General features: G+C 38.3%; 1 protein-coding gene across 3 annotated transcripts in view; it reads left to right on the plus strand.

Moving 5' to 3' along the window:
* The window catches only part of ncam2 (neural cell adhesion molecule 2), a 267,126-nt gene that overhangs the window by 201,842 nt on the left and 40,335 nt on the right, over positions 1 to 24,949 (plus strand). For all 3 annotated transcript variants that reach the window (XM_065251962.2, XM_065251960.2, XM_065251961.2), the window contains exons 8-13: positions 5,806 to 5,951; positions 9,240 to 9,390; positions 12,945 to 13,132; positions 14,861 to 14,957; positions 23,632 to 23,805; positions 24,794 to 24,913. In XM_065251962.2, coding sequence (XP_065108034.1) covers positions 5,806 to 5,951; positions 9,240 to 9,390; positions 12,945 to 13,132; positions 14,861 to 14,957; positions 23,632 to 23,805; positions 24,794 to 24,913 — 876 coding nt within the window. The remainder of the gene's footprint in view (positions 1 to 5,805; positions 5,952 to 9,239; positions 9,391 to 12,944; positions 13,133 to 14,860; positions 14,958 to 23,631; positions 23,806 to 24,793; positions 24,914 to 24,949) is intronic.

The raw sequence follows: 24,949 nt of genomic DNA on the forward strand, positions 1-24,949 counted from the left end.
ACCAACAGAGATGCAGCAAAGACACAATGAAAATATGATTTAAGACTGTGGTGTTTATTTTATAAATCAACATTCATCTAATTTATACATTAACATTTATATTGTGCTGTTGAAGTGATGATCAAATATGCTTGGAAGCATGCTGAACTCTTTCCCCGTCAGCGTTTTTTTTTTAAGTTGCCACCCAGTTTTAGTTTAATGCCTTGCAGAAAAATTATCTTTAAATAAACATAAAATATCAAATGAAAGAACAGACCATCCGCTTTCAAACAAAAACAAACAAAAAAACGTTTCATCCTACCTTCATTGTTCTCTTATCACCTCTCAAATTTTTTAGCTAAAAGCGGAGATAATTCCATATTTGTGAAGAACTTTAGTAAGAGATCAGGGGCCGTATTCACAAAGCATTTTATCTTATCACTAAGAGTACTCCTAAATCGCACTAAAAGATTTTAGCTAGGAGTTTTCTCTTAAAAGTTATTCACAACGCCTTTCAGACCTACTTTTAGTAAGGAAAAATGATAACTCCTAAACTAAGAGTGAGTCTTCGTTGCTACGGATGACGTCAATTCTCATGCACGAGCTGCCTCGCAATGACCACGGTGATTGGTTGTTAGATGACAGGGCTGTCACGCGGAACATAACACAGACGCACCAAATCATGGAATTACAATATCGAAATATGTCTGTGTCCTATACAAAATAATAATTATAGTAATGCCATCGAAATGCACATATAAAAGAAAAGTCGTGAATTAAATTAAATTAAATCAAGCCTAATACAAATGAAAACCGCCAATTGCCTAATAATAAAACGACATTACATGAACACTTGCTTGATTAATGTACATCCTATTAGCCTAAATAGACTACTTAAAGCAAGGAAATGTTGCCCATATTAAAGAAGCCTGCCTAATGTAATAAATAAATGATGGTGGAACTCGCCAAAACGAAAAAGAAAGCCCAAATGGATGCAGGATCAGTTACTGCTACTGGCCCAGTTGGTGCTGGACAAAAGAAACGTAATAAAAGGGAAATTCGGCACTGAGATATCAAGCAAAACTAAGCGTGAGACATGCGAGAAAGTGATGCGCGGGTCAATGTACAAAACAACTGGCTCCCGACCAACGTTTTCAACTAACCCGCTCGCAACTCGGACCGCAAAAAATAAAAAATAAATAGTGTACCCGACCCGCTCCCTGGCCAGCATTTTTTTTGCAAGTAGTAATTGTTTAATAGTTAATTGCCATCTTTATTTCAAACAACCCGACCGAACGCGACCCGAATATTTTTGGATGACTCGTGACCGCGGGTGCCGCATGCATCCGCTCATTTCGGATCAACCCGCGCATCACTGGGGAGAGGATTTGTTGCAGATCAATGCAGCATTCCCGCTTATGTCGCGGACCCCGGACGAATGCGAGAGGCGGTGGTATATGCATTATAATCGCAGTAGAGGGTTGAGATTGCAGCCTTTAAACAGACTAGCATGGCAACAGGTATGCCTATAATATTTAATATTTAATATCATTATTGTTTCATGTAATTCTAAAAAACTTCCTGCTTGTCATGAATGTAATGAATTATGAAACAAATGTTATAAACAATATGATTACATTAAAGTGTGCTTTTAAGTAGCCTATGTGCAATGCTTTTGAGTTGGTGAAACTGTCCATGTTAAGGAGGATCAGCACCTAAGACATTTTAAGATCTTTTGTGAATAGGTCTTAGTGAGTTAGGAGTCCTCTCGACTTCTTTTAAGCTGTCCCAGACTTAGGTGCTACTTTTAGGGCTAAAATGCTTTGTGAATTACTCTTAGTGAAAAAAATTAGGAGTCCTAAATTTAGGAGTGACACGCCCATTATTTTTAGGAGTTGCTCCTAAATTCGCCAGTTAGGAGCTACTTTTAGCCTTAAAATTCTTTGTGAATACGGCCCCAGATTCAAAGCCATCAAAACTTACACGCTGTGTTTTCAGTGTTGAGTGAATGCGTCAGTGTTTAAATTGGGTAAGATCGCCACCCAGTGGATAAAAGCGGACGTATGAACTTGACTTATAAACTCCTCAGACAATGTTTTCTCTTTATCGACGAGATGACTCAACAATATTTATTGACATTTATCTGGATATCGCCATTAATTGTGCAATTGTACACAAATTAAAAATATGATTATAGACACTGGTGTTTATTTTCATAAATCAGTAGGCAGCAACAGTGGCGCAGTGATACTAATGTAATGTGGTCTGAACCGTGAGGTTACCGGTGTAATTTATCACGGCTTAGAACGCGTTTCAACTAATCAGAATGAAGAACCAGAACTGCCCGTTTTATAATACGTCTTTTGGCAGTGTGAAAAAATACCGGAAAAACAAAACGCTCAACCTTGTGCAACAATGTAAACAGTCCATGTTACAACTAACCCCACGTTAGTTTTTGCCTCGTGCACCCCTATATTGTTTACCCTTCAAACTCTAAAAACAAACTGTGCTAAATAGCACCAAAGTGGTTCACTGGCTTGTAATCGTAGAGGAACCATTTTAAGTGTTATATAGCACCTATGTAGTACCTGTGTAGCACCATATTGTGCTATATAGAACCATATCTGGTGCTATAGTGGTGCTAATGTATATCACCCCCAGACTTCATACTGTAGGTGCTTTATAGCACTAAAAATGTTCCCCTATGATTACGAGCTTTTAGTGCTATTTTTCACCAATTGTTTTAGTGTATGCTGTTTTTGTACTTGTAAGCGACTGACAGTGCATCTATACTGTACATTTTAGCAGTATATGTGTTCCTTGTGAATCGAACCCAAAGCCTTTTTGCGCTAATACAATACTTACTACCAGATAAATAAATAAAATCATTGGGTCGTATGTATACCACATTGCCTAGTGCAACACAATTTGATTGACACATCCCTTGACTTTCATTTTCCCAGTTTGGCCACATGACCTGCTTTCCTTCTATAAACAGACCCCTTAAATTACACGAGAATGGGTCACACCACGTCTTTCATGGCGAGGAATTTTGATTTCGATTTTCATGAAGCCGCCAACATTTTCACCGATTATTCAGATAGCGCCTTGTCTGCTCATGTAAATGTATGGAGATTTATTCTGTAGTCATCAGAATCCTTTCCATGTGCAAGCAAAGGGTATTCTTCAAAGAGCTCATTTAAATGAGCCCCTGTTATTGGATAGGAGTTTTGTTTTGCAAAGCGTGTTTAGAATCAGAGTTGTAACTTTCGTTTACGACCTTTGACAGCAAACAGAGGCAGAGCCGCTAGCGGTTTTCACTCAGTGAGACGCATTACGCCCGCATTTCCTGTGCACTCATAAAAGTGGTTTTTGGCTTTATTGAGCAGCATCTCAAAGTTCGAGAGCCGGATTATATTGTCACGCTTTTTCTCAAAGCTGGTTGCTTTCTGATATGTTTGTGGGTTTATCAAAGCAGTAAACTAGCAGGTTATATGTGTAATACGCACACAATGACAGTGTTTTCTTGAGATTTCTTACCCAGTGCAAATTGGCTATTAATATTCACCCAATCTGAAGATCCCCAAAACTAATCCTATCCAAATAGTGCTTAATACAGAAACAAAAACTGTGCCCATCAAGTGATTTCATGGAGTAAATTAAATATTCGTTTTCATGCAAATTACCTATCAAAGTTCATCCGAATACAAACTTAGCAGTGTGCTAATAGGATCGTTCCCATTTCTAAATGCATTCTTTGTTCAATCATTCCCCAGCGTAGCCTACTGTCAGCACAGCAAGAGAAAGACATTACACTGATAACACTGCTTTAACACTTTTATGTATCTGCTATTATTGTGCAGCCTGTGGGACAGCGTTTTCTAATGTATATTTATCAGGTTAAAATCAGTATTGGTGTCAACTCTTCCCCTGCAGGGTGCTGTTGTTTTACATCAGTTATCGCCTTAATGAGCACTGCCACACAACACAAGCCTCATCACAGATTTATGATGGGAATCTTAAGTATTCTTTATGCCGCAAAACCCCTGCAGTTTACTACTATTAATTTACCAGTGGGACCCTGTTAGATTCGGCATAGCGTTTGTCAATGTACGGTTTAGTTTTCGAACCCGAGAAAGACAGCAAAGTCTCATCCTTTCTGCAATTCGAGGTTGTTTTCCGTACAGCTGGGTGCCCATGAAGTATTTTTGATTGTCAGGTTGGAATGATGTTGTTGACACAAAGTTCAGCTGGATGTTTCCGGAATATTTCCCTATGTGCAGTATGTATTCTGGAAATGTCTGTATTTTTGGAGCAGAATATCATATTCCTATAGTCAACGAGTGTCTGGAGGCAAGAAACTTTTACTTTTTTAAAAAACATCTTTTTTTGTATTCTCAAATGCATTTTGTTGGTGCATTGTTGTATGTCTGGAAAGACAATAACACCAACAATACCAACCTTATGACTGTATTAAAACACTTTATCATATATAAAACGTTTGTGAGCTGTTTCTAATGAGATTGCGTTGAATATATGAACCTCTAAGCCAGTGGTGTTCTCAAACTTGGGCACAAGACATTTTATAAAATATATTAATTTATCAGATTTTTTTGTAACTGAAGATTAATAAGCATATTAACCAACAGCACCATATTGTATAATTTAATCTTTTGTTTGGTTAAAATTCTAAGTTTGAGATTTTCTTATGTCATGAAATGTCGCAAAAGCAACCTATTTTCCAACCCATACGATTGCTTTGGTCATTTGTCCACTTCACCAAATATGACCAATAGATGCATTTACTAAATTAGCGCCTCTACCGGCAGCAGGTGAAACTTAATATGTTAGGGTATTAAATGATATATTGGGGTATAATTTTGCTATGATGACATGTACTGGGATAAGATTTTCAATTTAAACCGCCATTAAAATTTAATTTTATTACACATTACACTATTCAGGCATTTAGGGCAAATAACGTACCCATTTATTTATTATATGATATAAACACAGCAAACAAATCAGTCACAACTTTTAAAAAATTAACTTAAAAATGCCAAGTATACCAAGGTCAAACGATCGATTTATTTGAAGAAAAGATGCAAACGTGATTACAATCCGCTGTAAATATCAGATCTGACCGATTCAAAAACTGCCGCCAGAAGAAGTGATGATACGTCATCTATGATTGTGAAAAGGCATTGGCTCTCGTGTGTCTCGTGACTGATTGCATCATTATGTTAGCTAAGAATGTGAAGCGCTGTTGGCTCTTGTGACCGACTATGTCATGTTGGTTTATTTTTGAATGAGTTGAATGGTTTGTAATGTTTTTACACTGTTTTATGTACTTTTAAAGTACTTTTACTTGCGTTTTGTGTTTTATATGGTTGAGAAGTGATTGGGTTTAGGGTGAGGGTGGGGTTAGATGCTCCAAAATATCTTTAAAACCATAAATGTTTATTAAAAAGTTTCTACATTTACAAATGTATAAAATTAAATGTGTCATATCTGATGTATAATGCAAAAACTTTAAAACGTAAAAAACAGGTTGTATAAGCTACTGCCGCTAGAGGACACTAATCCCTTAATACGTCACTTTACGCCGTAATAAGGTGCTTATTTTTGGAGGACAGTCTCTGCAAAAGGATGCACCATACACAAGTGGGGCCGCACATTTAAAAGTTTGAGAACCACTGTTCTAAGCAATAGGGAAACAATAATATCAAGTAAAATAGTTTCAGAGATGATTTTAGATGACCAAATATAAGTTCTTGTCCTTTTTCCTTTGGCATTGTCTTATTACTCTGCTGTCCTCTCTTTCAGTCCAGCCCCACATTACTAAGCTAAGGAACGTGACGGCTGTGGAGGGCAGCGCCGCTATGATCTCCTGCAAGGCTGAAGGTGAACCTTTGCCTGAAATCTCCTGGAGGAGAGCGAGTGACGGGCACAGTTTTTCAGATCGAGATAAGGTATCGTGCATGAAGATATTTATAAAAAATGTACAAATCCATTTGTAAAGTAGATCCACTAAAAATGAAAATTCTGTCATCATTTGCCGCCACTATAACAGTTACCAAGATTTATACTATTATGTGTCGCAGGAAAAATCTTGTTTGGAGTGACAAGAGTGAGTAAATGTTTTTATTTGTATATAGGAAGTGAACGGGAGTGAATCAAACACTTTAGACTGATGAGTTGGACTCAGTTGTCAGTCGTTTTGACTGGCTTATAAGAAAAATTCATTTGCGAATCAGACAGCTCTGTTGTTGTGTGCAACCAGCATGGGCTGTGCAATGTAAATTACGTGGAAAAGATTGGAATGCATCGTCTATTTCTTTTTTCATTTTATTATCTTTCTGCAGAGCAGTTTTCCTCTTATCACGTTCAATTCAGATTGCAGGCTCACAGCTCTGTACATTTAGCAATGAAGAAAATTGTCAGAGCAGGTCCGTTCACGTCGGATGAAAAATGCAGAGCTTTCGACTACAGGAAGTGCACGTTATGAAAATTATTCGTTTCAGTGCTTTTTTCCCCTCAGTATTTCCATCGCACATGCAAATTTTCATGAGCATCTGTGGTTACTTTCAAACCCCATTTCCTCTAAGTCAGTAAACAATGTGACATCTTATCGGCACATTAACTGTGATAGTGGTGACGTTTGGTTTTTGCTCATGCCCACAGTAACAGTCCTGGACATTATAGGATATAATAAACGACCATGCGGAGACACAGCCCCGAGGCACGCTCAATCTGTATACCAGTTGTGGGCTGAAGAAGGTTTTCTGTGCTCCAATAACGCCGCAGTTCCTACCGGCACGCTCCGTGCCTGCGCTGAATGCGAATGCGGCCTGCCGAACTGCAAATGCGATTGCAGAGACCAGGCGGGAAAGATGATGGGAACAGAAGCTGTCAAAGATCATTAGAATGCCGTGAAAGGAGGGTTGTTGGCGTCAACAATAGAGGCAAACGGAGCTCTGCTCCAGGGAGAAACTGTGAAAAGACTCCCCATCACAGTTAATCTAGCGAGGGCTGCTCGGGTAGCGATTAGAATAGCTTGCGTGGCTTGGAAATGAAAAAGGATTCATACAAAGAGGTGCTGTAGAGCAGCGATGCTCGCCGCCACTCAATATGAACAAAATGAGTTTGATTTAAGCTGCTCTTTCAGCGGTGTGGGAATGTGGAGGTGAGCTCGGGGAGAGTTAGTCGGCTACGATTACAAGGAGGAGCGACAGGACCTGTGCTGTGAATTTAAAAGGTGCCAAACAATTGATTTAGGAGCCTCTACCCTCGCCTTCCTTTTACTCACAGCGGTTTAAGTAATGGGCATCAATTCAATGCAAAAAGCAGTTCAGTGGGGGCCAAATGACAGCCTGCCACAATGTCTCACTTTGGAGGCATTTATATGCAGAAATTAAACAGCTTCACAAACGTTTCAAAAACCAGCTTGACCACTTTAAACTGTTATGACCTGGATTTACCGGCAAGCAAGGAGCGGCTAAAAACATGTCTGGCTACTGTGATCCAAGTGCCAGCGTGAGCTTGGAGATTAGCGGCTAGCTGAGCTGAATTTTGGTCAGTTCGGATGGTGTTGAGACAGGAAGACAACCCTCAAAACTGTCATCATGCAGTGCTTCTTGTTAACCACACTACTGCTCATCTTTCGCTAATCAAAAGTTACAGCGGCACACATCTCTCTGCTGTTCATTATGCAGCGTACGCTTCAGAGGGCAGCAGGGAAGAGGGTCGATTTACATCTGAGCGATGTTTCGTGCTGCTGAAACAGGGATGCGTGTTATGTCTGCTGGACTTGTTTGCCTTTAAGATGGTTAAACAGCCTGAGATCCCTTTTTGGACTTTCCATCCTATCAGGAACGGGTATGAGACGACCTCTTGGGATTCACATTTGTTTTGCCGATGGTTCAAAAACACATTATGAAACGACGAGTGTGCCTACTTTAAAATCTGATGTATGAGTCATTCTGCTTTCCGAGTCATAGATATAAACGGCCAGTATCTGTTTTAACACATTTTAAAGGCGGGGTGCATGATTTTTGTCTTATTCAGGGTTCGCACAGGTCCTTGAAATCCTTGAAAGTTTGTGAATCTGGGAAAAAAATTGAAGGCCCTGGGAAGTTTTTGAAAATGTACATACATAGATAAAGGTCATTGAAAGTGCTTGAATCTATTTTATGCAAGAAGTTTTCTGAAAAAAATCCATATTATTCCCTGTGTAGTGTAGGATAATATCATAAAAATTCTAGACTTTTTAAGCACACATGCTAAACTGTTCACATTAAATGCTTATATTTCTGTATCCGAATGTTGATTCATACCAAAATGCTTTTTTGTGTAGTTGTGTTTGACACATGAAAACATCTCCGGTTACGTATGTAACTGTATTTCCCTGAGAGGGGAACCAGACGCTGTGTCTTTTTTGCTATACTTCCTGCGTCCCTGTAACACCGTTTTTGGCAATATTTCAGATAGCGATATACTCCCGCGTCACCCTGTCTTTGTCGTTAAGCCTCACCATTGGCTGAATTTGATATACACATTCAGACGCACTTACCCCTGGAGGCGTCCCCAAAGTGTCACCGCAGTGACGCAGCGCGAGTTCCCTCAAAAGGGAACTGTAACAATGTATCTTAAAAGGTAACACGATGTAACCTTGCTCTCACTTAAATGTCTCCTCACATTTAGTCCTTGAATTTGAGGGTATTGGCCTTGGAAAGTCCTTGAAAGGTCCTTGAATTTGAAGTTAACTAAGGTGTGGGATCCCTGCTTATTTCACCGAGTACCAAAACACACTTGTAGCCATCAGCAGTAAGGGGCATGTCTACTAATCAACATCGTTGCCTGGGTTGCGTATGTGTGGGGCGGGTCTTTCAAAAGATGGTCCAGATTCTATTGGGGTAGGGGCATGTTTATTAGGTGATTTCAATGGCAACATTGGCTTTCAGAGATCATGCCTTTAACTATGGCTCCAAAACATGAAGTAGTTTCGCTGGGTGTGCAGGAAGTTACAGTAGATGTGGCCCTTCATGTGTTATTTGTCACATCAAACGCAGATAATTTGATGTTAAGGTGTGTTAGGAGCCGAAACCCGTTTGTGCACCTTCTTTAAATCCTAAAAAAATAACTCTTTTGTTTTTAATGAGTTATTTCCTGCTATAGGTCAAATGACTTCATAGGTAATTATGTGACTAATATCAAGTTTATATGCTGTTGAAATAAATGCATGTGGCGATGTTTTTCAGAGTCCAGACGGCCGTGTGGAGGTACGTGGGCGTTATGGTGAATCCATGCTGACTATTGTGGGGGTCAGACTGTCCGACTGGGGACGTTTTGACTGTGAGGCTCTCAGCAGGATCGGTGGGCATCAGAAGAGCATGTTCCTGGATATTGAGTGTAAGTGCCTCTGGCACCAGGTTCTGAAAATACCAAGCACAGTTTCAAAATTGTTTATCATATGAAATATCTGTAAAATTAAACAAGTTGTGAAATTTATATGCTGGCCATACAGGATGCAAAATTGCTAATGTGTGATACAATAGGTTTGCGAAAATGTTTTTTACATTTATAAATTGCAAATGCATTTATCTGAAGCAACTTCAAAGTATGCACTTTTTTCGATTTTGTGACTTCCTTGGAAATTGATCCCATGACTTCTTGTGCTGGTACTGCAATGCTACATCAATAAAGCTACAGAAACACTGTATTTTCATGTCACGCACCTGCCTATGTTGGCTTCTGCCTAATTTGGTCAGCTACTATATGTTTACAGTACACTGCTTAGTATGTTTGTCTGGTTTTCCAGTACAAATGTAAAAAAAATGATTAAATAATTTACATCAGTGGTCTCAAACTCCCGGACCGCGGGCCATTTGCGGCCCCCCTCCCCCCTCTACGGCCCACATGCCCTTTCAAAAATATAACATAATCAGTCTCGCAGAAAGAATTTTATTTACTTTAGTTTCATATTCGTTTGATCATTGATGTAAACGTTTAAGGGTGGGTTAAAACTTATTTTCCAAGCGCTCAGGAGGATGTGCATCTTCTGTTGCTATGCAACCATGAGCTGCCCCCTCCATGAGAGGATGACGGAATGCTTGATCGGATTTTAATTGATTATCTGCACCTCATATCATTGTGACCATGTGATCAGTTAATCTGGTCAGGACTTGTAGTTTTCGGGTTACTTAGATGTTACTCAAAGTGCTGCAGCAGGGTTAGTTCATGCCAAGTCACAGTTCATCTGAGACACCTCATATAGGGTCGGACAGGTAAAGATGTAATACTACACAACACATATTGAACTACGGATAAGAATTAGAGCCATCGGGTGCTCAGGTTACGAAAAGAGGAAAGATGAGGAGAAACGTTCAAAAGATAAAAGTATGCAGCTCACTTGTCTCAATAGCTATTGTATGCATTATATACTGTATATTATGATGTTGCTTGCTATGCAGTTACAGATAGAGCAGTAGCCTAATATAAAAAAAATTACAGAGGTGAAACACAACCAAATCAAGTCTATGACTTAAAAAATCTAAACAAAAAATATATGATAGTTAATAAATGTATTCAGGAATTTAATTTGTTAGTTTAGTGCAGGGGTAGGCAACGTCGGTCCTGGAGTGCCGATCTCCTGCAGATTTTAGCTCCAACCCTAATCAAATTTCGCCTACCTGTAGTTTTCAGGTGACTCTTTAGACCTTGATTAGTTGTTCAGGTGTGCTTGATTACATCTGAAGCTAAACACTGCAGGACAACGGCACTCCAGGACCGATGTTGCCTACCCCTGGTAGTGCAATGTTTAAAAATAAAGTTATTTAAAATAAAGTTAAGAAAAGGTTTATACTATTAAAATAATATATAAAAAAGAAAGAAAGCACTGTTTATTTTTTAATATTATATGTTAAATAATAGAAGAGTCAATATCACTATAAAGTGCCTTTTGCTGTTCTCGTCAGAATCACTCAGTCATCATGAATATAATCCAAAATAATGAAATTCTGAGGTTTTATTATAAATGCCCAAACTTTTACTCATAGTTCAATGATAAGTCTCTTGAAATACGTTTTCCCCATTTTATACCATTTTTTTGTTGGATGTATGCGATTTTGGCATGTCCCAGACACTGCTCAGCTAACTTTATTGAGTGTAAAAAGTGAGTAAGTACATAAAATGTAAAAACTTTGAACTTTTTCTTATTGTCCTCAACAAGTTATTTGATAAAACAAGTAATTTAATAATTTATATTAAATTTTCCTTTTAATATTAAGCATTTGCACTTGCACTCCCTGAAATTGCTGTACACCCTGTCATTTTGGGGTAAACGCCCCTTTAAGAAACTAAAATGATGTAGTGGATGACATCCCGTCCCCCATTTGGTCTTTCTTCAGTAGAGATTAAAACATATAATGCCAACATTGTGAACGTGATTTCACCAAGTAAGATGTGATCCTGGATCAACACCATTGTTGGTCCTGTATCAACATTTTCATTAACCAATCAGATTGCAGGATTAAGATTAGTGTGCATGTTAGATTTAGGTTTAGGATTGGGTTAGGGGCTTTTAAGAATACTCCTCAAACTATTATTTCACACTAAATTGAGGGTTTAAAATGGTTAGGGTTTGAGTTAAGGGTAGGTTGTGGTATCTTTGATTAAAACGTTGATCCAGGATCAACAAAAAATGTTGATCCAGGATCACATCTTACTTGGTGAAATCACGGCGACCATGCGCACACAGTAAGTATGTTCACTTATTTTTCCTTATTTTCATCATATTGTGTTTGTAGTTGCATGTTGTTAAGCTTAAAATGTCCACCCTGTCATATGAAATATTAATTAACATAAAACTATGCAGAAAATCAAAATATATATTTTAAATAGTGCACTGTCAGCTTCAACCGTGAACCACTTAGCTAACTGTAGCTTCATCATGTGTTCATGTAATGCTAAATTTAGCTAAAAATGTCCCCCCTGTCATGAAAATTTACATAGAATTTGCATGACAGTGTGGACATATTTATAGGTTTGTTTGTATGGTGTCATGCTTGCAGTTAATTTATAAAAAGTGCTGGAGCTTGACTAATATGCATTTCCAATAGGTTCCAATAACCTCCAATGAGATGTCAATCTCAGAAATGTCCAATTTGAGTTTAACATTTACATGATCGAAGCAAAATTCACTTCATTACTATATGTGATCTGTGAAGTTTTATTTGCTGTCATATCACAACACTCATCTAAAAAGCAACAGCAGATCAGATTAGCAGTTTTTAAAGATATCCAATATTGGTTTGGAATGGGGTTGGATTTAAACAAATGGCAGCACTGTAGTAGATACTGTATATACAGATATATATAAAGTACCTCATTATATGGTGCACTGGAACGGACCATCTAGCAGGTTTGCTAATATACCCATTCATCCAGTCTCCATCCGTCACCAATCTGACACTATGGGTGCATCAATCTCTTTAATGGAAAAAAATGGCGTGATTGTCTGTATGCTGGTCTGTCATTGTATGTGTGGGTGTAAGACTGAGAAATCGCATATAATGCAGCATTTCCCCATACCGCTTTCACTCTCACACTCTGTGACTCCCTTATTGCGTTTTTTTCTTACATACTGCCAAATGAAATCATCCACCGCCCACTGAGTATGCAGTGAGAGAACAGGGGCTATGGTTTGCCCAGGTTGTTTTGAAATATTTAAGCCAACCTGCAATAAGTGGCCGTACCTTAGATTCTGTTTCATTTGGAGCCCAGGTGCGACCACGCTTGTGTGATGAAGTCCTTGGTTAGCGCGAGTGTGCGTGCACATGAAAACTACACACTAGAATTTAATTTAGGTTTCGGGCAGCTAATCTTGAATGAGGTTTTGATGGATGACTGTTAGCAAAGCTCTGTGTGCTGCCGTTATTGAGTATTTCTTTACCGTTCTCTCACAGATGCACCAAAGTTCCAGACCAACCACACTATATTTTTCTCATGGGAGGGAAACCCGGTCAACATAAGCTGTGATGTAATGTCCAACCCTCCGGCCACGATGCTGTGGAGACGGGACAAGCTGACCATACCCAGTGAGGGCGCAGGAAACATGCGCGTACACAGCGCCCCCGGCAGGTCACTTCTCGAGGTACCCAATATACAGTGTTCACCCGATAAGACCAAAAATGAAATAAAAAAATGATAAAGACAGAGCAGGGTGCCACTGCTCATCTGAGGGGCGCAAATTCAAAATGTGAACCATGTGCATCACGTGTTTTGTCAAAATAAGTGCCTGCTGCACACACGTCAAAGCCGTTTATGATAAAAGAGACGCTCATGTTCACAAAATACACGCAAGACACTCCCTTAACAGTAAACTCTGATTACGCATGAGATGTGAGTATCTGGCAAACGCGAGCGTCTCTTTTATCATAAACCCTTTAGACGCGTCTGCAGCAGGCACTTATTTTGACCAGACACGTGATGCACATAGGATCACTCGATGCACAGAACACATATTTTGAAATTACGAAACCACACACATGACGGGCTACATACATGTTGTGACGAACTTCGCATCGAGCGCCCTCGAAAAAAGAAGTCACTGGCCGCCACTGGTGCCACTACACATAAATTAATAATTTACCCCAAAATGAATACGCAGTCATCATTTACTCCCCCTAATGTTGTTCCACACATGTATTAACTTCATGCAATTACAGTGAACAGAGTCTGGAGATTTCAAGCTTCAATAAGAATGCATAAGCATTATGAATGTAGTCCATATGGCTTGTGTAGTATAAGCTTTGTTGATCGTTCATACAATACCTTCATACGATAACTTAGATAGATTCACGTGTCATGCGATAACTTTGATAGATTTTGATCTTATACGATAGCTTAGGTCAGAAATGAAGTCATTTTTCACTGCCAATCTTTCTCATTGGAGAACCGCTGTGACCGCTTCATTGAGTCACTAAGTTGAACTCAAGAACTGGTTCAGGCTGATATGTGAATTAATCATACAAACCACTTTTGTGAACACACAAAGAAAGATCTGACATAAAATGAACGCTTTCTTGAATGACATCCAGATGTGATAAACTATGAAACTATGATATGATATTGAACGCAATAACGCAATGCCAATCTTACTCTGTTTGTAGGAATTACGATGACACAATAACACTTATTTTCATTGAAAACGCTTAAGGCACGAGTCAAAAGAACATAATGTGCACACATACAGTACTGCGCAAGTCTAAGGCCACTATCACCACTAGCTTTGTTGTTTTAGCAAAGTTTTCATGTCCATCCATATTTATTTTTCATTCTTTTTATTAAGATACAAACAGAAAATACAGGAAATATGTACACAAAATTAAAAACAAAACAATTACTAAATGTCTTCTTCAGGCTTCAGTCAGTATTTAGTGTGACCTCTCTTGGCACAAAACACATCTTGAGCTTTTTTGAGGAGACTGAAGTCCTGAAGTCATTCGAATAGAATTAGAAATTAGGATTTAATTTCATTTAGATTTAAGAGATCCTGCAGTTGCCTGATATTTCTCAAGTGGAAGGGAAGTTTACCCTAAATTCTTGACACTTCAGCTTATACTTTTACACTGTTTTTAATCCTACATACACATTTCCTGTATTTTCTGGTTTTATTCTAATAAAGAGACTGAAAAATAATTATTTATGATCACTATGCCATTGCAAAAACAACACATCTAATGGTAACATGGTGGCTTTTGCACAGTATATTGCACAGAAAGACAGTAGGTCATAATATAAAATGTGTCAAATCATATAAAACGCATCCTAAAAAAATGTTTTTTTATGCAGCATGACACAGATATTGTTTTGTCTCCAGGTTACTCCCATGTCGGATAGAGATTTTGGCCGTTACAACTGCACAGCCAGAAACAACATTGGCATGCGCTTTCAAGAGTTTATCTTGGCACAGGCAGGTAAGTTTGTACCGCAGGTGGCAGCTTCAACTAAACTTTTTGACCTGTAGGTTTAGTAACATTTATGGTGGTGTAGCAACAAATATGCTGTGATGACAAGTTTGGATTTGTGATAAGATATTAATCATGCAATCGTGTACTTATTGATATGGTGATTATTTATGTTTCGCAGTAGGAATTCAGGTGTGGTCATTTTTGTGTTTAGATACTTTTCTATTCCTGTTTAAAATGCAAACAATAAAGAGGTTGTTTATATTGTATGTGTACTTCCTTAAGATTGTAAACAGTCTAGTTTAAACAGTTTTACTTGTCCCCTTCTCCTCAACCAATAATGTTGTGAGTTTGGGGGTTGGATGATAGCTGTGGGCGGAGCTACCTTCAGATCTTTTTTTTTAATTCCACCTGGTGCCACAGTAATTACATACTTCATCATTAACGCTTGCTTTGTTTTGCAACCACATTGGAAATCCCAGCCAGTCTCTCTCTCTTGTAAAGCCAATTCACGTACAAGTAATCTCCTCGCAGAGCTTCTCAGATATTAATGACTTTGGTATCAGACTGAACGCCAGTTAACACACGCTGAGCTTTCAAGGAAACAGACTCAAAATGTTTACTCAAAAAGTTACTCAAGCTTTGAGGAGCCAAAGGGCTTACAAAAGAAGACAGATTGCTTAAGTCATCACGATTGTTATCTATTATTGCTATATTGCTAGAGTGTTTGTCACATACCAGAATAAGACACAAGTATGGATGAAATTACAGCTTGCAAACAAACACTCCACGGGATTCTTGTTGCATCCTGGAAGAGCGCTGTGCTTGGTTTCATTTATTCAGAAAACATGTTTTACATATCCCACTTTTTCCACAAACATGCACAAGACTGCTGTTGAAGTAACTGTAACACTTTGGGCTCTATCTTACACCCGGCGCAATGCAAGTGTCTTTCGCTAGTTTCCATCCTAATTTTCACATTTAGCGCCGCGTTGTTTAAATAGCAAATGCATTTGCGCCCCCTTTTGCGCCCATGGGCGTTCTGGTCTGAAAACGAGGTGTGTTCAGGCGCATTGTTGGCGCGTTGCTATTTTGAGGCAACTAAAATAGACTACGCCATTGACCAACAAAAACCTGCGCAATGTGTTTTTTGTTATTTAAAGAGCGCATTAGTAAAATGCGCCTATACACGGGAGGACAACGCGGGTTTGCTTATCACAAGGTACATGAATGCGCAGCAGCACAAAAATGCTTTTAAATATGAAAGATTAAAGGATTGAATGTAAAAGATTATTATTGAGTCTCTTGGACATAAATGAAGACTAATTATGAGACGTTAGAAGGCACAAAGAGCTGCTTCACCTGCAGTCTGGTAAGTAAATAAATGCTTTGCTTTGAACAAATGCATCTGTTTTTAAATGTTTTTTTTTATGCTACCTCACGGATTTATTGTATATGATGACTCTGTACCTGTGGATATGGTGAGATGAGAAACATTTTTAAGTAATGCTTAAAAAAACTCTTTGCTAAAAAAAAAACGCTGTCCAAAGTGCTGAAACGTGAGGAGAGCCGTTTGTAAATTCTTTATCTCCTGTTTGTTACAAATAAAGTATTTTTAGAGTACAAACCTTATCTTACATACTTGTAAATTATTTTTTGATGATATTGGATAGCCATACATTTAAAGCAATTACAAGCCTGCTTTTTACTTCCATGACTAAAAGAAAACGGGTTTTAAAGGTTTTAATAAAAAAATAACAATTTCAATACAAGTGGAAAAACAACATAATTATTTAACATTAATCTTAAACTGGGGATCTTCTTCCTCCGCTTAGTTTTTCAGTTTACAAAGTCCGTCATCTAAATAGGGATTAGACATAGCGCCAGAGCAACTGGCTTTTAAAGGGGATGAGAGCTGTGACTCTCATTGGTTTACTGCACGTTACGCCCAAAATACTCCCATTACAATAGGACCTACCCTTTTCGACCATGCAAGAACCATTTTTCCCGTTGTTAAATTAGCAAAAGTGGATTCGGACACGCCCATTTAGACGTTGCGCTGTGCGCTTTAGACAATGCGCTTAGATCGTTAAAATAGGGCCCTTAAACTTTTTCACTTCCGGAGTGCATTCGGCACAGAGATACTACGTCACACGTCCAACTACTTTCTTAAACATTGTTTATAAGTCAGTATGCATGAAATAGCTTTTACACCCCCCCACGATCCCCCAAAAAATACTTTAGATTTTTTTAAATTGCACATGCTTTTATCCAAAGTGACTAACAATGCATTTCGGTAAAAGTTTTTATCAGTACAATATGTGTGTTTCCTGGGGCCGAACCCATGACCTTTTGTGCTGCTGGCATGATTCTCTACCAATCAAGCTAGAGGAACACATATTTAACAATGTACCAACATCAGACAGTTTTGTCGATAAACAAAGTTTATTGTGTTGGTAAGTGTGTAGGTGGCTTTGATATAATCTCTCTTTCCTATGTCACACTAACAGCCAAAGGTCGAGGTGAATTATAACACTATCATCATGTTTCTGTTGGTCTTAATGTCTCCTCCCATAGATTTCGTAGTTTCTGTCTCACCCACTCACTTTCTCTTCCTCTCTGTGGTACATTCTGTCCATGATCCTCTATAAAGCACACCTAATTTGTTTCCCTACCAAATTTTGTTTTCCTGTTGCCTCACCTTGTTTCGCTCCCTATTTCTGTCTCAATCAGCTTACTCGAAGAGCCGGGTGCTTGTTATTCATAGCAGGGTGTGTTCTCTCTCACTTGGCTGGGCAAAACACCAAAGTAGGAGAGATGGCAGGGGATGTATGAAACCTTCCTTGCTACCTCCATGAGTAGAAGATTAAACAGGGTGCAACATGTTTTTGTATAAAATTGGCGGTATCATATTTTTTGTTACATCAAGACAATGCGCTAATATTCGCACTTGTTATGAGTAAGCCAGCATGGAACATACAGATGCAAATATTTCTGCGTGTTCCCAGCCACAGCCATTTATATCTTTTGCACATCATCATTTACTCATCACTTACAATAACCCTTGTGTGATGATTAATAATTTCAATGAATCTTTACACAGCCCTTTTCCTGAATTTCCTGTTTTTTAGGTGAATATTCCAATAACTCCTTAGGACACATTTTGCCATATTAAAAAGGAATTTTGCAGATTATCCCCCACAATCAGTCTAGAAAGTATGACATTTAAAAATATGCAATATGCATATGTGGGTTGTGTTATGAGCTGTCTGTAAGCAGCACTCTTTAAAACTGTTTGGCTTTCACATTGTTTCCACAAAACTGAAGTGGAGCAATTAAATTCAAATTAGGTCACCAAAATACTGCTGTATAGACAGTCTGATATACAGCACAACAGATGTCCTGCAATGATGCAGAGGATCATGATAGAGCCTCATTATTTCTCCGAAACAATATCAACTCAGCTGCTCATTTTCTTCATATTTTTATTGTACGTTTAACATCTCTGGTTTTATGTGCATTTGAGTTTATGCATTTGGCAGACTCTTTTATCCAAAGCTACTTATAGTGCATAAAAAGGTATACATCATTATATATTCAACCATGTTGAATGCTTTATTCTGGTTGAGAAATGTTCCACGGGTGTTTTTTATTTGTCTGTAAAACACACACCTTACCTGTCCAATGTCTTAAAATAACCAGTGATTTCTGTGGTAACCGAAAACGGTGTAACGTGGGTACTCCGCTTCCAGTCGTGCTGCATTACCACATTGGGTGTGCATTATTTTCTAATTATTCAATTATTCCTTATGTATGTGTGTGTTCTCCATGACCTTTTGCGCATTTTCCAAGATTAGGAACTTTTAAGATGTTAAAGGGTTTCACATTTTAATGATAACCATAACATTAACTATAACAATAACTATATTGGTGTCACGGAAACAGTGACACAAGTCGGCAGCACAAGTTTCGAGATAATGAGAAACAAAGTTTTTTTTCAAAATTTGTGATTTATGTTTTATTGCAGAATCTGTTAGTTGAGATCAAGAAGAAGCCTCTCCATGTTTGAGATAGCAGTTTTTGTATATTTAAAAGCGTACATTTTGCAGTTGAAATCAAGCTTGTTTTTCCAGAGATTCTAGCATGCAGTGGGGGGCGTCATTGTCTGTGTGTATATTTACATACTGTGTTGCTTGTGTTTTCGCCCCCGCCCCCACAGGGAACAGCGTGACTACTAAATAAGGACAGATCGCCCAAAAATGAAAATAATGTAATTAATGACCCTTATGTCGTTCCAGTGGCGAAGCCAGAAATGTTCAAGTGGGTGGGCCTTTATAAAACAGGGTGGGCAAAGCATAGAATGTACATAAATTGGGAGTGTTTACGCCCATGGCCGGCGTATATTTTTTTCCCCAATGTAAGTGCGGCTTTTTTCAAAACAGCCAGCAGCTGTCCATTTTTTCCGCGCTGTGGTCTAAAAATATTCAACTCTGGATGAAAAGCTTAGCTTGTCAATGTAAGTTCTCACACAGCCGTCCAATCACAGTGGGTGAAAGGGCGGGACTAATATCACAACAACCAACCGGCTCACAGCTCAAGTATCACAGCAACCAAAGGGCTTGGCTGAAAAAACAGCTGGCATTTGGCGTCCTCCAGGCGTTTTCAGCCGCGTTTAAAATCTTTGGTGCATGCTACCTAAGCCAAGTTACCTTAATGCCATGCAGGCAGCACAATGTTTCAAGGGGAAATTTATAAAACAACTTAAATAACCAACCAGCTTGTCTACAGTATATGGGCAGGTGGGGCTGTGCCTGTTTTATACAGTCTATGAGCAGTGCCCCACCAAATTATTAATCCACTTGAAAACACAGAACTCAATATAAACTGAATTAGTAACCGAATTAGTTTTTACGTTATTTAAGTTGCGTGAACGTAGATCCGAACAATATGTCATTCCTCCTCAGCAAAATGCATGACGTGAAAGTGTCATAGGCTACGACAGATTCAACAGGTATTGATTTTACTAAAGAACTCGTTCGAAAGATTGTTATTTAATGAGACAATGGCCATCAAACAACATGGCGCAATACAAAATTGCATGTGTTGTCATTTAAGTGTAAATATTCCAACAACATTAAATCATACAGCCCCCTAAATAGTTGATTGGAGTAATACTCCTGACTATAAACTGTAAATAATAATGACACCACTATAAACATTAAGAAAATGTCTAAACTCACCATTACATGTCCTGTAGTCTGAGACGGGGCTTCTGGTTCATAATAACAAAGTCCAATATGATCATAATGTCCCTTCGCGCAAAGAAAAGCAGAAATACATTTCTCAGACGAGCATTTATCATCGATGAGCGTAACGTTATAGGTTTTTTATACAATATGTGGTGAAGAACAGTCTTTCAACACATCATGAAGTCATTATCAACGTAATACGTGCTCGTTTCATTTTGTTGACGTTTGAAAAGATGTCCTCAGTAATCCAACATTTCCATGAGTGATGTAATAGTCTCCGTCTCCAAAAGTAAACAGGCATAAGCAGATGTCTTCGTGGAAAGGTTGTTAAACTTGATGATTTGCGACTCGCTGTTTTCAAATTCAGTTCAATCGCGCGTAGGCGGAACTAACAATGACTGACGAATCATATTCAACGTTTCATGTTGACAAGCGTGTGCACCAATAGGGTAAAAGAAAACTGCGAAACTGACTGAACATGCAAACTTGCACTTAAATTTTATATTTTAATTATATTTATAATTGTATTACATATATGAAATTATAGTGTGATAAGACGTATATTCGTAGTACTAGTATTTATTTTTGTTAAATTATTTACACATTTCTCTGGAAAATGGCCTTCTGATTGGGTGGGCCACAACTCAAAGTGGGCGGGCCCAGGCCCGGCCAGGCCCACCCGTAGCTTCGCCACTGTGTCGTTCTAAACTCGGAAGACCTTCGATCATCTTCGGAACACAGTTTAAGATGTTTTAACGTTAGATTTAGTCTGAGAGCTTTCCCCTTCATTGAAAATCTATGTATGGTTTTCATGTCCAGAAAGGTAATAAAAAATCATCAAAGTAGTCCATGTGACTTCAATGGGTCAGCTTGAATGTGTTAAAGCATCGAAAATACAGTTTGGTCCAAAAATAGCAAGAATTACGACTTTATTCAGCATTGTCTTCTCTTCCGGCTCGAGCGTGAAGTCATGTTACTGTAGTGACGCGGCTGCCCTGTTCCTCAGACATGTTTGTTAAGTTGTTTTTTTTTTTTTTTACTTATAGCGTGCGTCTCCCCAGACTGTAAACGAAGCTTTGGCGCACAAAACAAAAGAAAAATAAAAGAAGCTGGGGCGGAACAAATAACAGTCACCCGCGTCCTACGTCAGCCGCGTCACTGACTTTATGATGACGTCCAAGTAGCGAGTAGTTTAATTTCGACTCGCTCTCGCGGTTCTTTGACGTCATCTCTATGTCAGTTCTTGCAGCTCAGCATGAGTCCAAACATACATAAGTTGCAGAGAGAATTCGTTATATAATTGGCTACATGTTTTGTCTATCAATATTTTCCATGTAGTCATTGGCTGATGGTGGAAAGAGCGAGCGATTGGTTACATCCCTAAAGGACTGCATGTTTTCGACGGCGCTTTTTAGATTATCTATTATACTACCTCCCTATTTTAAATACAAACTTTGAAGGCGGGTTCATGTGTTTAACGGAACGTAAATTACCGGAGTGTAATAGCATATAGCCTTACATGTTTCGATGTAAATAGTCCTCAGATTGTATATTATATTGTATTACACATGTTCATGCAAAATCTGATGTAAACAATAGACTATATATCTATATTTCACGGATTATACGCATTTGTGGACAAAAATGGTCATTGGATGATTCACACATCTCAAACAGACTGGATTCGACTTGTGATCAACACAAAGGTAAAAGTCCTGTTTATTTTTGCATGTTGTCATTCATACTTCTGTCATAAAATACAACATGATGCTAGAACATCTGTATCTCAAACAGCTTTACAGGGGGTATGGCTTAGCTAAATGAGATGTAAATGAGCCCTATTGTCTCCCCCAGCTGTAAAGAAGAGTCCCTTTCGTCTCGATTTTCTCGATATGGGTTTTTCTGAGTTCCTATATTCAAATGGCCACAACTTCTCCAAATCTTATCAGATTTCCATGTGTTACACATCGTTGGAAAGCTTAGAAACTGCACTTTCAGAATCTGTGAATAACTCAAAATGGCCCAGATCCGACTTGTGTCACTACTTTCCATGACTGGTCACATTTTGTATTAATATTGTATTAATATCCATGATATTTGTATCGATAAATACAGTACTGTAGTTCTGTTGCACTACAGTTGTTGAACTAACAACATTGCTTAATATGTTGCACTTATTAAAAATTTCTACACTTAAATATATACATTTTCAGTTTTGTCTGTTTTAATTTCACTTGTGAAATTGCATTGTTGTGAAATTTTTTACACCAGTGGGGCCCATTTTCATGGTCTCGCCTAGGGCCCCATAACCCCAAGGGTGGCCCTGGTATCTATCATCTTATCTGTTGGTGTAGTCAATGTAGTAGAATAAAAACATTATGTAGTGAATTTCACTACAACTGCAACAGCGCAATACCTAAGATAATGGACCTCAGCGAAGAGCTTCTCCACAGTGTCATCTGTCATTTCAAATATGCAAGCACTTTAAATTCGAATAGATTTGATTGGCTGTCAATGATTTATCGTTCATTACGAATGTGATCCCAATTTCATTTCATTCCCATATCATTCCTTGTATCATTATCTTCAACGTTGTGGTGTGATTTTCTCTTTTCTCTTTAATATAGAACGATTTAAAAGGGACATTTACCAAGACTTTTTAAGTTGTAAAATAAATCTTTGGTATCACCAGAGTACATATGTAAAGTTCTGGCTCAAAATACCCTACAGATAATTTATTATAACATGGTAAAATTGCCACTTTGTACTTTGTAGTTTTTGGGTGTGTCGTTTTAAATGCAAATGAGCTGATATCTGCACTAAATGGCAGTGCTGTAGTTGGAAAGTGCAGATTAGGGGGCGGTATTATCCCCTTCTGACATCACAAGGGGAGCCAAATTTCAATGACCTATTTTTAAACATGCTTGCAAGAGAATGGTTCACCAAAACTAAGTTACTGGGTTGTTCTTTATCACATTTTCTAGGTTGATAGAAGCACCGGGGACCCAATTATAACACTTAAACATGGAAAAAGTTAGATTTTCAAATTTTTATAATTCAAATTTATTTTTTAAAAACTATATTTTTATAGTTATTGTTATAGTCTATAGTGTAAATGGCCCTTAATAAATATTGTTATTAATAATTTTGTTTATCAATCTGACTTATTTTATTGTTTATTCTGTTTACTCAGTGCTTGTTTTTGACCATCATTTGGCGTCTTTTATATAAGATGTTGCAGTGCAGTCAGTGCAGTGCAAGTCTGTGATGCTAAGGGAGTTTGGTGTGTAAGATTCTGGAAACATCTCTAAAACTGTTTCCTCCCCCTTCAGGAAGACACAGCCAACCCTTTTGAACCCCCTCAGAGTCTGAGGCATCAGCCTATAAATAAAGATATTTGTAACGCTCGCTGACCCATCATTTCTCCTTCACAGATGTTCCCTCGAACCCTTATTCTGTGCGCCTAAATTCTGTGGCCCAGCGCGTGGCCACGGTTACCTTCATAAAACCAGATTCCCATGGCGGTGTACCCATCAGTCACTACCTCGTGAAGTATAAAGACATGGGTTCGCATGACTGGAAGGATGTGAAATCGCAGGGGACACAGAGTAAGTACAGAGGTTGTTCACTTTTTTTTTTCGTCAATGCTCGTGTTAAACCACCAAATGAATTATAGATTAAACAATAGTTTCTCCCTACAGATTAGCTGTTTGTAGTTTGAGTTGTAAATGATTCAATACTGATGCCCTGTTTTTGACTACAGCTCAATCTTTTCTTTCTTATTTTACATTATGCATGATACCAATGGTAGTTGCTAACTTGGTTTCAAAATATGTACTTTTTAAAATCAGTTAAGAAAAGATTAGAAATACAATCAGCATACCAAGTAGTTTGCTTTAAAGTTATTGCACTGCATGCCACATTGTATTTTTTAATCTGATAGTGAAAGTACTTGACTTCAAAGTTGGTTCATTGTTTTGTTGAATGATTTTAGACCTGTTTCCGTAAGACAAAATTCTTCATAAACTTCTTGATCTTCAATAATTTAAGACCTGTTTCCATAAGACAGAAACTTAATTTCCTTTGCAGTTGAGGTGTTTACATAAAGGCTTTTAAATTTGGAATGTGCCGACCCTGAACATTAACAAGTATATACAGATTTTATGATGAAATAATTCATTCTTGCAAAATTGTGTAACTGTCTTTCTCATGACACTTAGTCACACAAAACACATGACTAGAAAACAAAGTTGCTACAGGTGCCTTCAAGGACCAGAAGAAAATTGTGAGGTGAGCTGTGGGAGATTCAACTCGAGCACAGTCTGAATTTAAAGTGTGTTAAGTTCTCATGGACCCACAAGGGTCAGCGAAAACTTTCTGTATAGATTGGATAAACAAGTTAGAGCACTTGAAGGACGGAAATGTAATTTACATATTGCTGAAAAAGTTGCGACCAAGAGCAGGATTGGCGAAAGCAATTATATTACATGTTGTACATAAATTAGGAGACCAGTTGGGACCCTCTCTCTTTCTCTAATTTCACTTTTAATTTACATGCGCAACAAAGATTTTATTCTCTCTTTTTGTCTCCCACAGCAATAGTTTTGCTCACAAACCTTGAGCCCAACACGACATATGAGTTGCGAGTAGCCGCGGTGAATGGAAAAGGTCAAGGGGAGTTCAGCCGCACAGAAAGCTTTCAGACCCTGCCCATCCGTGAGTCTCCTTTTCTCTGACCTTTATATAAGTGTG

The sequence above is a fragment of the Paramisgurnus dabryanus genome, chromosome 15, assembly GCF_030506205.2.
Source record: "Paramisgurnus dabryanus chromosome 15, PD_genome_1.1, whole genome shotgun sequence".
Lineage (NCBI taxonomy): Eukaryota > Metazoa > Chordata > Actinopteri > Cypriniformes > Cobitidae > Paramisgurnus > Paramisgurnus dabryanus.